This window comes from Chrysemys picta, chromosome 8 (assembly GCF_011386835.1).
Source record: "Chrysemys picta bellii isolate R12L10 chromosome 8, ASM1138683v2, whole genome shotgun sequence".
Classification (NCBI taxonomy): domain Eukaryota; kingdom Metazoa; phylum Chordata; order Testudines; family Emydidae; genus Chrysemys; species Chrysemys picta.
The window spans coordinates 92749260-92764053 of record NC_088798.1 but is presented as its reverse complement, the minus strand read 5'-3'; the positions used below and the strand labels follow the sequence as shown (position 1 = coordinate 92764053).

The 14794-nt window shown below is 42.1% G+C and overlaps 1 protein-coding gene across 5 annotated transcripts in view; it reads right to left on the bottom strand.

Annotated features, from left to right (window-relative positions):
* The window catches only part of PPP2R2B (protein phosphatase 2 regulatory subunit Bbeta), a 243761-nt gene that overhangs the window by 53050 nt on the left and 175917 nt on the right, over positions 1–14794 (bottom strand). For all 5 annotated transcript variants that reach the window (XM_042850852.2, XM_065554960.1, XM_042850853.2 and 2 more), the window contains 3 exons: positions 13910–14007; positions 10979–11144; positions 7168–7280 (listed from right to left, as the gene is read on the bottom strand). In XM_042850852.2, coding sequence (XP_042706786.1) covers positions 7168–7280; positions 10979–11144; positions 13910–14007 — 377 coding nt within the window. The remainder of the gene's footprint in view (positions 1–7167; positions 7281–10978; positions 11145–13909; positions 14008–14794) is intronic.

Genomic DNA, 14794 nt, shown 5'->3' with positions numbered 1-14794 from the left:
TATATACAGGACCACTTTCGAGAGTTCTTTGATGATGCAAAATTAAATCCCCATTCAGGCTTTGTCTACACTGCCAACTGAACGACAAAACTTTTGTTGTTCACAGGTGCTTAAAAAAAGCCCCACACCCCCGAAAGACAAAAGTTTTGCAGTGGCAAGTGGCAGTGTAAACGGCTCATTGTCGGCAGGAGCGCTCTCCTGGCGAGAACGCAAACCCCGCTCGTAGGGGGTGGACGTATTTCGTCTGCAAAAGTGCTGACAAACAGCATTTACATGGCCCGACTTTTAGTAACACGGCCGAATCGTTAAAAGCAGTGTAGTGTAGACAAAGCCTCACTGGCCAAAGGGCTCTACAGCCATTAAACCAGAGTGTGTAGCTAAATAAGCAGAGCGCCTTATAAAAACAAAAAAGCCACTTTACAGTCTGAGCAGAGTTTCATTATTTCTGGTGCATTATATGGCTTGGAAAGCCCATATAAATAACAATAATTCCTCAGAGAGCAACGCCCCCAAATAAACTGAAATCTTTAGGAGGAATGGGTAAAACATAGTTGCAGCAAGATTTTTTTTAAACCCTTGGGTTGCTGGCTCTGCTGCAGTGGGATCCAGCAGTATACTCTTAAGTGCCAGCATTCCACACTGTTGACTCACATAACTGATTATTAGACAGCAATGAAACAGTTAAATCAATGTAGATATCTGTCTATATAATTATCAGTATATCAGACTCAAAGTGGAGTTTGGTTGACGACTCCCCAATCTTCTACCCTGAGGGAATGATGACATTATAATAACCATACACATAATACTTAGCACTTACATTTTGCTTTACTTCTTCAAAGTGCTGTAAAGTAGTAACTATATGTTCCCAGGGGGTTTCCTGCTACAGAGATCAGGAAATCATAGCAACTTACTAAAAAGCCTGCTTCTAAAGCAGCCAAAACCTCCAGCTTGCTACAGAAAAAAAAAAGGTACCAAGTAGAAAACTCATGAAAAAAAAAATCAAATTAAGACTGAGGCTTGGGAAAAGGTGGGAGGGGTCAGGGACAAGCCAAAATAAAATTAATGTCAACATGACTTACTACAAGAAAAAAAAATACAATTTCATGTTGCCCTGGCAACATTCACTCACTATTGGCCAATCTCCACTCCTCAGTGTGGCATGGCATAAACAGGCCATCTGAAAATGGTGAGTGTGTGCGCATGCGGGGGTGTTTATTTTCAACAGCAAGAGTCTCCGAAATCAGTAGTGCATGATGGTACTTTTGTACATACTCTGCTCCAATGACAGCCGCATGTGATGGAAGGCAGTGCTGGGTGAGCCAATGGAGCTAAAAAGCAATACATGTCAAAAGCTGAAATATAACTTTAGAAATCCGAGAATTAACTTATGGAACTCATTGATGCAGGATATTTTTGAGCCAAATAGCTTAGCAGGATTCAGAAAATGGATTAGGCCAATATATAAATAAGACTAGCATTTGCAGTTATAGTAACCAGAATCAAAATGATAAGGGTTATCAACAATCAAATGTGAAGGCATAAAATGATCACCACCTGGAGTCAGAAATAGTTTTCCCCCAGTTGTATAGTTCTTGGCCAGATGCATTATTGGTTTGGGTTTTAACTTTCTCACAAGAAAACTACCAAGGCATATAGTAAAGTGAATGGACCACTGGCTTCTTCATATGTGGCAACACCTCCTTCCTCAGGACTGGGTTTCACTGTTGCATTGGAAGTACCTGGCTTTAGCAATAGGATGTTACTAGAATCTACGGTAGCAGGTCTGTGTCTAAATACATCCAAATGTGGCAAATAGTAGGAAATGGAAACACAAGGAAACTTTGCATGATACAACTTAGTGCATGCCAGATGAAATTCCAAGAGCTCTAGGAGGACCATCAGAGAGCATTAAGAGAAATCATTGACAGCCCCTGCTTTCCCCTGTCTGACAAGTGGTGTGAATGGTTCACAAGAACTAAAAGAAAACCATATGACATAAAATTTACTATCCAGAGAAAATTCACTTGGGTCAGGGAGGGTTTCATTTTTGACAGTGATAAAATACTGACTTCAAAACCGTGAAAAATCCCAGCACCGTATTCCTCCCTTCCTACCCCCAGTCTCTGACCTTTACAGATCTCAAACCTCCAGATAATTTAATGGCAGTTAAAGGAAGGTTACGAAAAGAGAAAGGTCATAACAGAGGAAACTGGGGCTTGCCACAGTATCTGGGGAACGCCCATAACTCCAGCAACTGCTGCTGTGTTTCAAAGATTTCCTATTCATTGGAAAAGGTAAGACACTGCCCATTTCAAAAGATGTTTTCATGAGCAATTCTAATGCTGATGAGGACTATGACCAGCACATACTGCAAGAGGGAGCCCATAATGGCTCTCCAGTCTAAAGGCAGGGAAAAGACTGGCTTGTCTGTTCTGCACAGAATAAGATGTGATTTAGTTCACTCTAAGGGTCAAATACATTTTAATGTGACACATTAATACGAGTCTCATGGCTAAAGCCCATGTAGTGTGCTGACATCGGGCCTTACCCAAAGTCCACTGATGTCAATGGGAGTCTGTGTAACTTTGTCTCTTCAGCTCCCACTGAAGCCAGAGGCAAAGACTGAGCGACAGACAGGCAGATATAATAAAAGGTTAAATGCTTTTAAAAACAGAATTTAAGTTGATCTTTGGAGCTAGGCCACATGATCACATATGAGAACCCCAGTATTCAATCAAATACAATCAGATAATGACAGTAATCAATAGTGAAGGTAAGCATTGTTATTAGTTTTCATAATCATATCATATAAGTATCCCACTGATCACATGCCAGTATTCACTTGGCCATAGTCAATCACATGTCAGTATCTGCACCTCAGAGAGCCCCGGGGGGGAAGAGGGGGAGAGAGAGAAAAGCTTGAGGAATTACTAAGAAAACAGCTCAACAAAGTTAACCCTAATAATGTGGGCTGTTTGTGCGCCACTGTGATCCTGTAATTATATAAGGGGGTTGACTGTGTTTTCATTACCCCAACATTTGTAACAAATATACGAAGAGTGCAGTGATGGGTAAAAATTGCTTACAATCCTCAGCAGTATCAACAAATTACAAATATGACTCTAAACTATGAGTTGGCTAAGGGAGCGTTGGGTGTTTGTTCTTCCTTGGCGAGGTCGGCAGTCCTGAAGAACACAGCACAATGGCTGATGGCAGCTCAACACGAGGACATAGCACTGTGTCAGTGGATGTGAGGAACTGATCTGAAAGCAGCAGACAGAGAGATTCCACTGTCCTGGGAGCGTCCTTTGAATGTTGTCTCTATGAACCTGGGGTCAGAATAGAGACACGTAGATTTTTGCTTCCCCTGTAGTAGAAAAGGGGTGCTGTGCCTCCAGATCAAACACTAAATTCATCTTGACCTAACCTCTGAATCAAATGTAACTTAACAGCAGTTTCATAAACTTTATATTGATTTTTCCAAGAAGCAAGCTTCTGCCGAGAACAGTGGGAACTGAACAATGACTCTGAGACACTCGGGCTCCTATCTTGCTGACCTACTGGACTTTGGGTCCAAATACTTCTGGGCCACATATTGGCACTAAGTTCATATGTGAATGTACAAGAATGTATGTGGAGCTCATGAGAATGGTAATCTCACAAAGTATTTTTGGTTTGCAAAACCAGTTCAAATAAATTCACAAAACTTTCTTTGCCTCTGTAAATTAAATCGCTGTTGTGTTATTTAAAAACAAAAAAAAAACAAAAAAAAAACAAACTTTTTTTCTAGCAAACAGGAAATGGGGCTATGTACCTCTACAAAAACTAAACTGGCATAAGTGGGTCCCTGGGGCTAGTAGAATTCCTCTCTCCTTTTTTCAGTTCTCATTTTCTCGCTCTCCATTTTTCCCATTGGATTTCTCTCTCTGCTCCTCTTTTCACAGCCTCTCCCAAATGGAAGGCAAAGCCAGTAAGGTGTGAGTCCAGCTTTCAGACCTACAGCATCCGAGCTGGTGTGACATTAGGCAAAATGAGTTAGCCTATTTCTAAATAATAAACAATAATAATAATCCCAGTTGCAGTAAAATACAAATTACAGGCAAATGGAATGTAGTGAACAAGCTGTCTGTTGCAGAAAAGTACAGTCTGTGTTTGCTCTCTTCATAGCTTATTAGGCCTCTCGATTAGTTGCAGTTGCTTAGAAAGCACTCAGGGTGGACTGTCACCTCTGGGCATTGAGAGGTTGGGGAACAGGAGCTGAGTGAGTGCACCTAAGGCATAAGCAGACAAATCTGCCATATGGAAAAGCTCCACACGGATCTCTCTTTTGCAGATCTAGATGAAATAAACACACTAGCTCCGTGCCTTTGCGCTGCAACCCTGCTTTTCCCACACTAAGTCCATGGCTTTTCTGAGGCATTAAGACACAGAAGAAAGCAATAACTGGAGTAATACCCTTTAATATTGCTTTAAAGCAAAAGCGGTTTCCCCAGCTCTACATACAGAAGGGTCGGGAAGCTATAGAATCTGACATTCAAATCTTGGAGAAATGATTCTAGTGGGCTTCCTAATTTACAGCGTATTGGGTTGGAAATGCTACCTTAAACATAACAACAATACATATAGGAAATAAAATGTTTTCTTGCTCTGGGAAAAAACAACCAAAACGTGCCTACCAGCAAGTAGGAGCAATTCAAAATAGAAGCCATTCATTTCTTAGCAAGGATTAATTAGCTGTCTGGGGTTATTAAATGTTTTCATTGGCCTGATCTGTGATGAAACCGGGAGCTATAAAAGTGAGCCAGAGGTAATCACAGCAACAAATAATATTTTAAACAAAAAACCCTGCTTGTAATGCAAATTCTGACAGTGTGAATAAATTACAGACTGGTCTGGTCTGATTAACAGCACATCAGTTGGAGTTTTTAGGCCTACAGTTTAGATCCGGTGTTTTTCTTTTAAATCTCCAATGACAAGCTGAGGTAAATGTGGTCTCGTTCCATGTTTAAACAGAAAGCCTGCTTCACTCTAACTCAGGGGTTCTCAAACTGGGGATCGGGACCTCTCAGAGGGTCACGAGGTAATTACATGGGGGGTTGTGAGCTGTCAACCTCCACCACAAACCCCGCTTGCCTCCAGCATTTATAATGGCGTTAAATATATAAAAAAAAAGTGTTTAATTTATTAAGGGTGTCACACTCAGAGGCTTGCTATATGAAAGGGGTCGCCAGTAAAAAAGTTTGAGACCCACTGGTCTAACTGGCCCTGTGGGGAGCAGAGGATATAAGGAGCTTATCCCCTTCCTCTTCTCACACTCCGGGTCATGGACCAGTCACAGTTTGGCGAGGTTGCAGAACCCCGTTCCATGCTTATGCTGCCTGCAGGGCTAGCCTTCACATAAATGACCAGGCAGGGTGAAGTAAGGACGGGGCCCCTGGCGGTCTGACCCCACTGCTTCAGCCAGCAGACATGGCCAGGCACAGGGGAGAAGTCTTGTACTCATGTAAAAAACAACTGAACTGCAGCTTCAGAGTGCACTCCACAGGAGTCCTGGGAAGAATCCTGACTGAATTAGCTGAGAGGCCCCCGCAGCACCTAAACTCCCCCTGCAGGGCTGTGCCTAGAAGACACAATCTAGCTCTTAATCTGCACATTAAAGATCAGAGACCGCCCTGACAATACGGCATCCCCCATGAAGAAGGCCAAATTTACCAACACAAAGATGGACCAGGGGAAATTTGCTACTAAATGCTACAGCTTCCAAACACCAGTCAGTGTTACAGCCCTCACAGCATCACTCCCACCTTGTCTTATGGGGGCTCCCCCATAGCACTCACTGATGCAAGGCTCCTGGACTTTAGGATGTCAGCTCCAGAAAACCACATCAGACAACAGCTTGGTACAGCACTCAGAAAGGCGAGTGGCGTTCCAGTGACTATGAAGAAAACTGGTTTAATGGATTTTGTACGTGCATCTTCCTTGTAAATGGAAAATGTAGCCTTAGGTGTTTACATTTGATTTGGGAGGCCGGTTTTAATCTTCTTTCACTGGGAGGGAAAACTCAATTACAGAATGTACTTACATTCCAACAACCCAAGTCAAACACTAAGGAAAAAAAAAAGAAATGCTTTAACTCCTTCATTGCCAGGCAGGAATACAAGCGTGTGCCAGACATGTTCAGCAGCACAAGAGGTGCAGAGTTTGGACACATGAGGCAGGGGCATACTGGCACCCAGTATGACCAAAGGGGAGAGGATTCTTTCCACTCAGACCTACAGCTCTCTCCAGTAGAGTTGTGTTATTCAGCCTGCACATAAGCTGCAGGATTTATCCCTTAATGATCCATGTGACACCATGTCCTATCATCTGACACTAAGCTGAATTCATTAAAGGCATATCAGAGATGTCTCTGTGTTCGCCTTCACATTTAAAGGAAGCAACAGCATTTCCTATTTATCTTCATTTGTTCATTCAGAATAACTCTCCTGAGAATCTGCAGGTTTCTAGATTTACAGCAGCCACCATGAATACCAGATGGTGAAAAAGGATTTCTGTGAGGTGTCAGGGCAAGTGTGGGGCTATATTCTGGGCTGATGGGGCTCTGAACTAGTCAGCTCATTACTGCAGCAGGCTCCTAGGGAACCTCTGCGATGAGAGAGGGCTGGGCTGCTCTGAACCCAGAACCCACAGGAGGGCGGAAGAAAAGGGAGCCTTCATTCTGCATTTCACCCTGAAGGAAGCCACTGCCAGAGCACCGGTCAAGATTCTACAGCCTGCTCCAGCTCCATGGCCCTTACTCTGTCTTGCCGTCCCAGAGCTCTATTGGCCCTTCTTGTCATGCCTGCAAAAGCAGCCAACCTGGCATCGCAAGCATTCCTGGCTCAAGTATCAACAAAAGCATCCTCAATGTTATTGTAATAACAAAACACATCTTTACCAAGACATGGCCCACCACCACCTTGGCTACTTTCCTTATTGTGTTGTACCTCTTCCCTCTCTTCCAGCCTCTCTCTGTCTTTAAACCATGAGCTCCTGGAGGCAGGGACCCCACTGAAGACATGAGGGCATTATGCATGCCACCATAAATAAACCACAGTGACAATTTTCTACCCAAGTTCACATACAGAAAGATTCCTTGACCCTTAGGCGTCTCAATTAACTCACCCGTAGCATTGTAATCATGGAGGGGTCTCGGAGGCGGCCATCTTCATCTTTAAGATTATAGCCCTCTGGTCTTTTATCTCGTTCACTAACTTTCCATAGCTTCACAGTTTTATCTGGAAGAGCAAGAGAGAGAAGAAGATTCAGTTATGCCTGAGTAAATGGACATCCTAAAAGGAATGCCTGATAGAAATGCCAGTGTCACAAAAATTGGTTTAAATGTAGGAAACAGGAACCTTTTTTGTTTCTTGTCTTATCTGAATGAGATCTAGGGACATGGAAAGAATCAGCTCTAAAGAAAGAAACACCGTTTATCATCAACACTTTTTTCCAGGAATATTTGGCCTTCCTATTGCTGCAAGGCAACTACCGATATATTTATTACAAACTTAAGAAGATTGTTTGATTCAAACAAGCATTAATAGACAAATTATTTGTGAAGTGATTTCCCAGGGCTCAGCTGCAGAGATTATGACCATAGGTCACATGATTCAGTATACAGAGTTTAGGATTTATCTAGTACACGCCACAGTGTGTCACTAGAAACTCTAACATGGGCATTGGCTACAAGAGGAGAGAGCTTTTTACATTGTTCTGAGAAGGCAGAAGTCTGCTGAAAAGTTTAATTTAGAACTCCTCACCTACAGACCAAATCCATATAGAGTCTTTCTTCTCCCATTGCTGCATATTTGTATACCTACCACCAAAGTTAATCAAGAGAACACCCTATTATATGATTTTTCCTCCTACAATTTACCAGGTTGCATGGCAGTTATCCAGGGGAAACTGACTACTTTCAAGTATGATTTCCAAATTAACTTGGTCCAAAAATGCTTAAACAAATCACTGAAAACATGTTAAATGCTGATGATACACCACATCTCCATATTGTGTCCCTACTGCCTATTTTATTACTCCTTCTATTCAATCTTATTACTGCAAACTGCCATGATACATGGCAATTCCCAGATTTTAAGGTCAGAAGGGACAATTACAATCATCTACTCTGACCTTTTGCACAACATTTCATTCAATTCCTGCATCAAGCCCAGTTGTCCTCTTACAAATAAAGAGAGAATAATATTCATGAGTGCTCTATCCATCATGTCTTTGAATATTTCCAGCAGCCAGTGGAATCATTAACCATAAGTAGTGCTTGTGCAGCTATACACCAGTGTTTAGAGAACAGTGGTCATTTGTGCGTGAACTTTAAAATACCCTGCACACAACGGATGTCAAATTCCATGAGTTTTGTTTTTGTCCATGGGTGGAGACTAGCTCAGGAAAAGAAATCTAGGATGTAATACAGTGAAATATACAGTGATTTAAAGTTCACACTGTGAACACAGTAAAAAGTAGTAAAATCATGTCTGTAATTTACTCAAAAGTCAATTTCAACTCCCCCTTCCACCACCTTGAACAGAAACTGGCATTTTATTATTGACTGCACATCCAATTTGAATTCCCATACTGCCATCTTTCCTTGGCTTTTTCAACTACTGACATCCCGTTTATCCTGTGCCATGAAGGCTTTTAGGTGAAAGAGCCCCAGGAACATGTGGTCTTTATTCTGAATAATGGTGTTTTCTTTTCCCTTGACTGGCAGAGATTCTATCAGCAGTTTATCATCACTTCCACCAGGTTTAAAACACAATCTTATCATTCGTCTTAATTTTCCCCTTTACACAGCAATTTCATTAGACTACCATTAATTTTGTTTTTATTAACCCATTTAACTTCAGGGGGTTTCCCCTCTATAATGTTGGTTTAACAACAAGAACAAAAAGATACAGAATAACATGGGAGTTATTTTTTAAAGAATCATTTTGATATCTTGCAAGCCTCTGAAACACCATCCCAAATGGAAAGATAATATCCCTGTTAATCAAAAAACTATTTAAAAACTCAATTAACAGAACATTATGCTCTATAATTAATCTTCATTGCGTTTCAATGATTCTCCCCCCCAAATGAGTTTAATAAGTCTTTGAATTTTATTACAATGATCAATAGAGTAAATTCCATAATACAAAGTAAGTTGGCTATGGGAGATAATTAGACCCCTCCTTTTCCCCTGAAGTAATTAAGTCACATCCATCTTAAGGTCCCATTCATCCCAAGTAATATCATTGGATCCTCCTGATATTTATCTGAGCATAACAGGAAGCTGCTCAGCTGAACACAGCTGCAAATTGAAAAAAATCAGCTGTAGTTTTTCTTAAAAAAAGATTCCAGGATCCAAAAACATAATGAGCGCAATGAATAGTCAGAGGGAAGAAAACTCCCTGTTTAGTGGCAAACGAACAAGTGTGAACTGACTGCAGAACCCTGTGTGAGGAAAATACACATGAAACATGCATCGACAGCAAATTCTAGCTGGGCTCCTGTTATCCCTATTTAAACTCATGTTTTAGAATAGAATCAGTCTTGATTTTTTAAAATTGGATTTTGCCAGAAAGAAGAAGAAGAAATAATAACAAAAGACATTTTCTGACTATTGTCTGTATTGCCACAAGTCGTATATACCAATTCCCTGTGCTTGTGCTCCCTAACGGTCAAACTCCCAAGGTGAGCAAACCAAGAGAAAAAGGGACCAGAGACAGAAAAATGACTTCAAGGCTTTTTAAGCTCTTCTGCCCTGTAGGCTGAAGAATTTTCTCACCAAGGTTGGGCTTCAAATGCTGATCTTAGCCATGCTAGTTAAAATCCAGAGTCACATCACTGGTCAGACATTATCGTACGTGAGACCAGAGTGCAGCCCATTGAATGTATCAAATTCCTAACATGAATATTCCTGGCCCTCCTAATTCTTGCTTCTCCTCCTCCTTTTACTTTATGTGTGTGGATTATGTGGACACCACGGGCCTGATCTTGAGAGGCATTGAGACCCAGCAACTCCAGCTGAAATCAGGGGGATATGGTACAAGTACAGACCCCAATAACTGTTTTAAATAACTCCCCTTCTCTATTGTTCTCTCCAGGATCCCAGAAGAATGGTATTTCAATAGGACTTCTCCTCTGTGTAAGTACTACTCAGCATAAGTAAAGGCTGCAAAAATCAGTCCTCCTTGTTTTTTTTTTTTTTTTTAACTACTACAAAAAATGTGAAGATGGTTTTCCTGAGGGCAAGGTTTCCCTAAACCTGAAGTTATGGATGAAAGAGTCTGTTCCAAAGGTAATGGGAGTTACATGCCTGAACGGAAGGCAGAAAGGAGTTCAAATAGGATAGGCCCCTGGACCAAAACCACAGATACAAAGGGAAGACTGAGGTGCACTAGGGCATGCCCCATTAAATGTTAGTTCAGTGTTTGATCATTTACAAAAATTGACAAGAGTATAACTAAGATTAGAACTAAGAGGTGAACCTTGGTTACTTACCTCAGCCTTCTCTGTTCATCTCCCCACATGTTTTTCTCTCTCCTGGGAGAGATTCTTTGGGATGAGGGGTAGCATGGGCCTGCTCCTGTGAGGAGCTGAGCACTCTTAATTCTGCATTAATTTCAAAGGGTGTCAAAGATGCTCTGCTCTTCCCAGGATCAAGACCTAAATAAACGTAAGACCTTAGTGGTCTAGTGATCGAAGAAGAGGGCTGGAAGCCAGGAAAACTGGGTTCTATTTCCATCTCGGCCATTGCTTCACTGTGTGACTTCAGGCAAGTCAAACTCTCCATGCCTCAGTTCCCCCCGCTCTAAAATGGGGAAAATACTTACCTGCCCTGCAGGGGGATTGTGAAGATTTATTTTTTCATGCTGACAAAGCACCATGGAATCCATGGATGAAAGGCAAAGCATTATATATTATTATTGTCACATACCATTGGTGGAGAGAAGGAAGTAGGCTGCATTTTGCTGCGGGAGCCATCGTATTTTATTGATCTTCTCCTCTATCTCTAAACTCTTCAGGTAATCGAACTCGGGTTCATGGCTCTGGAACGTGCTGTAAACATTGTATTCTCCCCTACGATGGGGCTGATTTTTACTCTGCAGGAGTGAGAAAAAAAATGGTAAAGGGAATTTTGAGAGAGAGAAAGAGAGAGAGCGCAAATTTTCTATTGATTCTTTTGTTCTCTGCGGATTGTTAAGAGATGGGGAATGTGTGATTACGGTGACACATTACAGTTTAGATATCAAAGCCGACACAAGAGATCTTTCCGGCACGATGTATTCTCCTCTTGTGTCAGTTTCTCTGCATGCTGATGATATGAGCAGGAAATGGTGCCTTTGTTTTGCTTTGTTTCTAGAATGAATGAAATCCTCCCTATCATTTCTCTCCAAGGCAAATTGGTGAGGAGAGATAATGGCTCAGATACAGGGCCAAGTCCCGTTTGACTCACTCACGCGAGCAACCCCATAGAAGCCAGTGGGGCTCTGTACTGGCATAAGGTGAGCAGGATTTGCCCCAAAGATCTATAAATATCCAGCAGAAACAAAATAACCAAGGAAAGGAAACAATCTGTGCAAGAATGAATGTTGCATAAAACGGCAAAGGGCTCAGTCCTACAAGGTGCTGGGTAAGCCTGGCAGGTGCTGTGTACCTTCAAGTCCCATGGACATCCATGAGGTGCCCAGGTGCTCAGCACCTTGGAGCCCTGAGTGAGGCCGAGGTAGCTAAATGCTCCCAGACGCTCTCAGATACTACAGTGATGAGCACTATATAAGAACCCGAATAGAACAGAAATGCACACACTTTATTGTATGGAAAAAAGAACAGGAGTACTTGTGGCACCTTAGAGACTAACAAATTTATTAGTCTCTAAGGTGCCACAAGTACTCCTGTTCTTTTTGCGGATACAGACTAACACGGCTGCTACTCTGAAACCTGTCATTTATTGTATGGATTGACTTTCTGCGTTCAAATGATGTACCCAGGCCCTTTAACATCCCTCCAGAAGTGGCGCATCTCTGTAAAGCAGGAATTCAATGGAATTTACCCTGCAGCACATAAGGAAGTTTAAAGTTCAAGAAATGGAGTAGAATAATAAAAAGAGAATAGGAAATAAAATACTGTTGGGAATGATGATAATGGTGTGTGTGTATATATAATCTAAACTAAACAGCCCCTCCCAGTGTATACTGTATACACAGAAACAGTTTTGAGAGTAAGACTTTAGAATAGGCTTTAAAATGTCTTTGGACTATAAAGTTTATCATGGCCAGACCTCCGAGATCCCACTCCACCTTAACAAAACACATTGACAAAAGGGGGCTTTGCTACCATCCAGATCAGACTGTGAAGTATGCACAAGATGTGCCAGACCAATTAGCATCAGACAGCTTTGGAAACGGAGGGAAAAATATTCCAGATTGTAAGGGCCTGTGACAGTTTTCATTTGCCAAAACCATTCTGTGCTTCTTGGACCCACAGCATGTGCAGAGATCTTTAATTGTGTGCTCAATGCCTTCTGCAAATATGGGTCCTGCAGAAATGAACCACAAATGATACATAGCTTCCAAGAAGCTCTTAAGGAAGGTTTTTCTGAGGTAAGGTGTATGTCCAGGGTCACCTTGATGATTCTTATCCATCTATGCTATAGTAGATTTTTTTTTTAATTTGAAATGTTCTGTTCTCTGAGAATTTTTGATGCTCCTGGAAGTGCCAGACTCACACCAGCAAGGCCGAGAGCCCATTACAGTACAGCCAGATACTGTGCAAGCTTCCCCCCACAGCTCTTGGCACTTACCCCAAATCTTGTTCTATAGCGAAGGGACTCTTGTGAGCAGTGATGGCCAATTGAGCCAAACTCACTGCTCGCGTGGGCTGCCCCACAGCACTATTCTCTGAGCTATTCTGCACCGCTACTAGCTTGCCCTGCCTGCACCCACCCATTGTGAGAAGTGAGAAGCCCAGAGCAGGAGCAAATAATGCTTCAAGAGCATTCATTTCTGGCAGTTATTCTAGTGAGAATATTGCCAGACAGACAGACGGGATCACACCACAAAAAGCAGCTGATCCTCTTCCCTGCCCAACCTGACATCACTCCCTTCTCTGAGCCACACAGCTTCAACCCAGCAGAGTTGACAGAGGTCTCTCAGAAAGAGGGCAGTGTCACAAAGTTTGTGCTTGGCCCACAAAGACTTTTCTGCCCCCTTTGACTCTTCCCCATCTCACATTGAAGGGGAATACAAGGCCCTACGCATGTTATTGGTGGTGTGAGCAGGGAACAACAAGGGAAATGGCAATTATGGCTTAAAATTGTAGGGGCTCTTACACCAACTGTTAGGCTGTGCTGTGATCTCACTGACACCAGTGTAAATCAGGTGCAATTCCATTGACGTCTGGGTGTTTTATCAGTGTAAAAAAGGGTGAAACTGAGATCAGAAGGCAGCTAGTTAGGTTTACAGAATTCTAACATGCTAATGCAAATTGATACAAATCAAAGCAAGGCTGTGAACATGAGAAGGTTCAATGAATGTGCCAAATTTGGATGAAAGGAGCAAAGTTCAAAGAACATTATTTGGTTTGGCAAATGACACAATTAGGACCACTGGAGTTTCTAACGCAGCAGCTTGATCCAATTTGCATTAGGTTCCCAACAAGTGCAATAAAAGTAAAATGATGCAGAAAATGCAACATTTTGAAGGTGCTTTCTGAGAGGAATATGGTCCCATTTTGGTTAATGACCTATTTGCAGTTTTTAGTTTGCTAGAAGAGAACTGGGGGGAAGAGTGACACATGAGGATTAGGAAGCAGCAGGAAGCTTCTTTTAAAAGGATAAAATAGGCATTTTGCATTCACTAGCACTTACCTCCTGCTCACGTTGAAATATTACAACCCGACCCCCCTTGTCCCCTGTCGCTAGTAATTCTCCTGTGTGGTTGAATTCTACTGTAGAGATAATGTCAGCTGAAAAAAAGAAGACAAAGGCAATTTAAGTAACTGTATACTGGCTTTTCATGGGCATCTATAAGACACCATTCTCTGTGCAGTTAAGGAAAAATGTATTGTCAGTGCTTTGTCTCCCCAGAGAAGTTTCCAGAGTCCTTATGTTTCTTCTTGTACATAAATATGCTCATGGAATTTTGTAACACAGTTTACTAGGAATGAGCACGAACTAAAACCTGATATAAACCCATGGAGTTCTGGGACACTAAGAATTGGATTCATGTCTGGAAGTAAATTTTGTGGCTGTTTTATGTCTCCATAGTGGTGTTATCCCAAACCAACACCATACGCAAACTCTGGGAGACATTTGGGTCTAGATTTATATCCAGATTTTGGAATTATCAGCCATTTCTACTATTTGTGCTCAATAAAAAGCCCCCAAAACATCCTGTGCACGTTTAAGTAAATGTGTCATCATTCAGATCCATATTTTCCTTTCTATGCTCCCTCCACTTCCCTCTGACTCTAGGGGAGCTCTGCTAGTATCCATCTCTGCAGAGTCAGAGGATGGGGCAGATGGGGGACCTTCCTGGGCACCACTGCATTCTCCCCCCATTCAAAGCCACAGGGCAAAATAGCCTTAGATGTGTGCTGTTTGCCCTGCCCACTGCAGAACCCCCGTTTTGTACTTCAGATTAAGTAAAGGAAACACTCCATCCACACTACTGTATTGCCATCTAGTCTCCCCAAAGTGGTGCAGTCCAACACAATCATCAGAAGAAAAGTTGTGTGTGAACAGGGACATGTG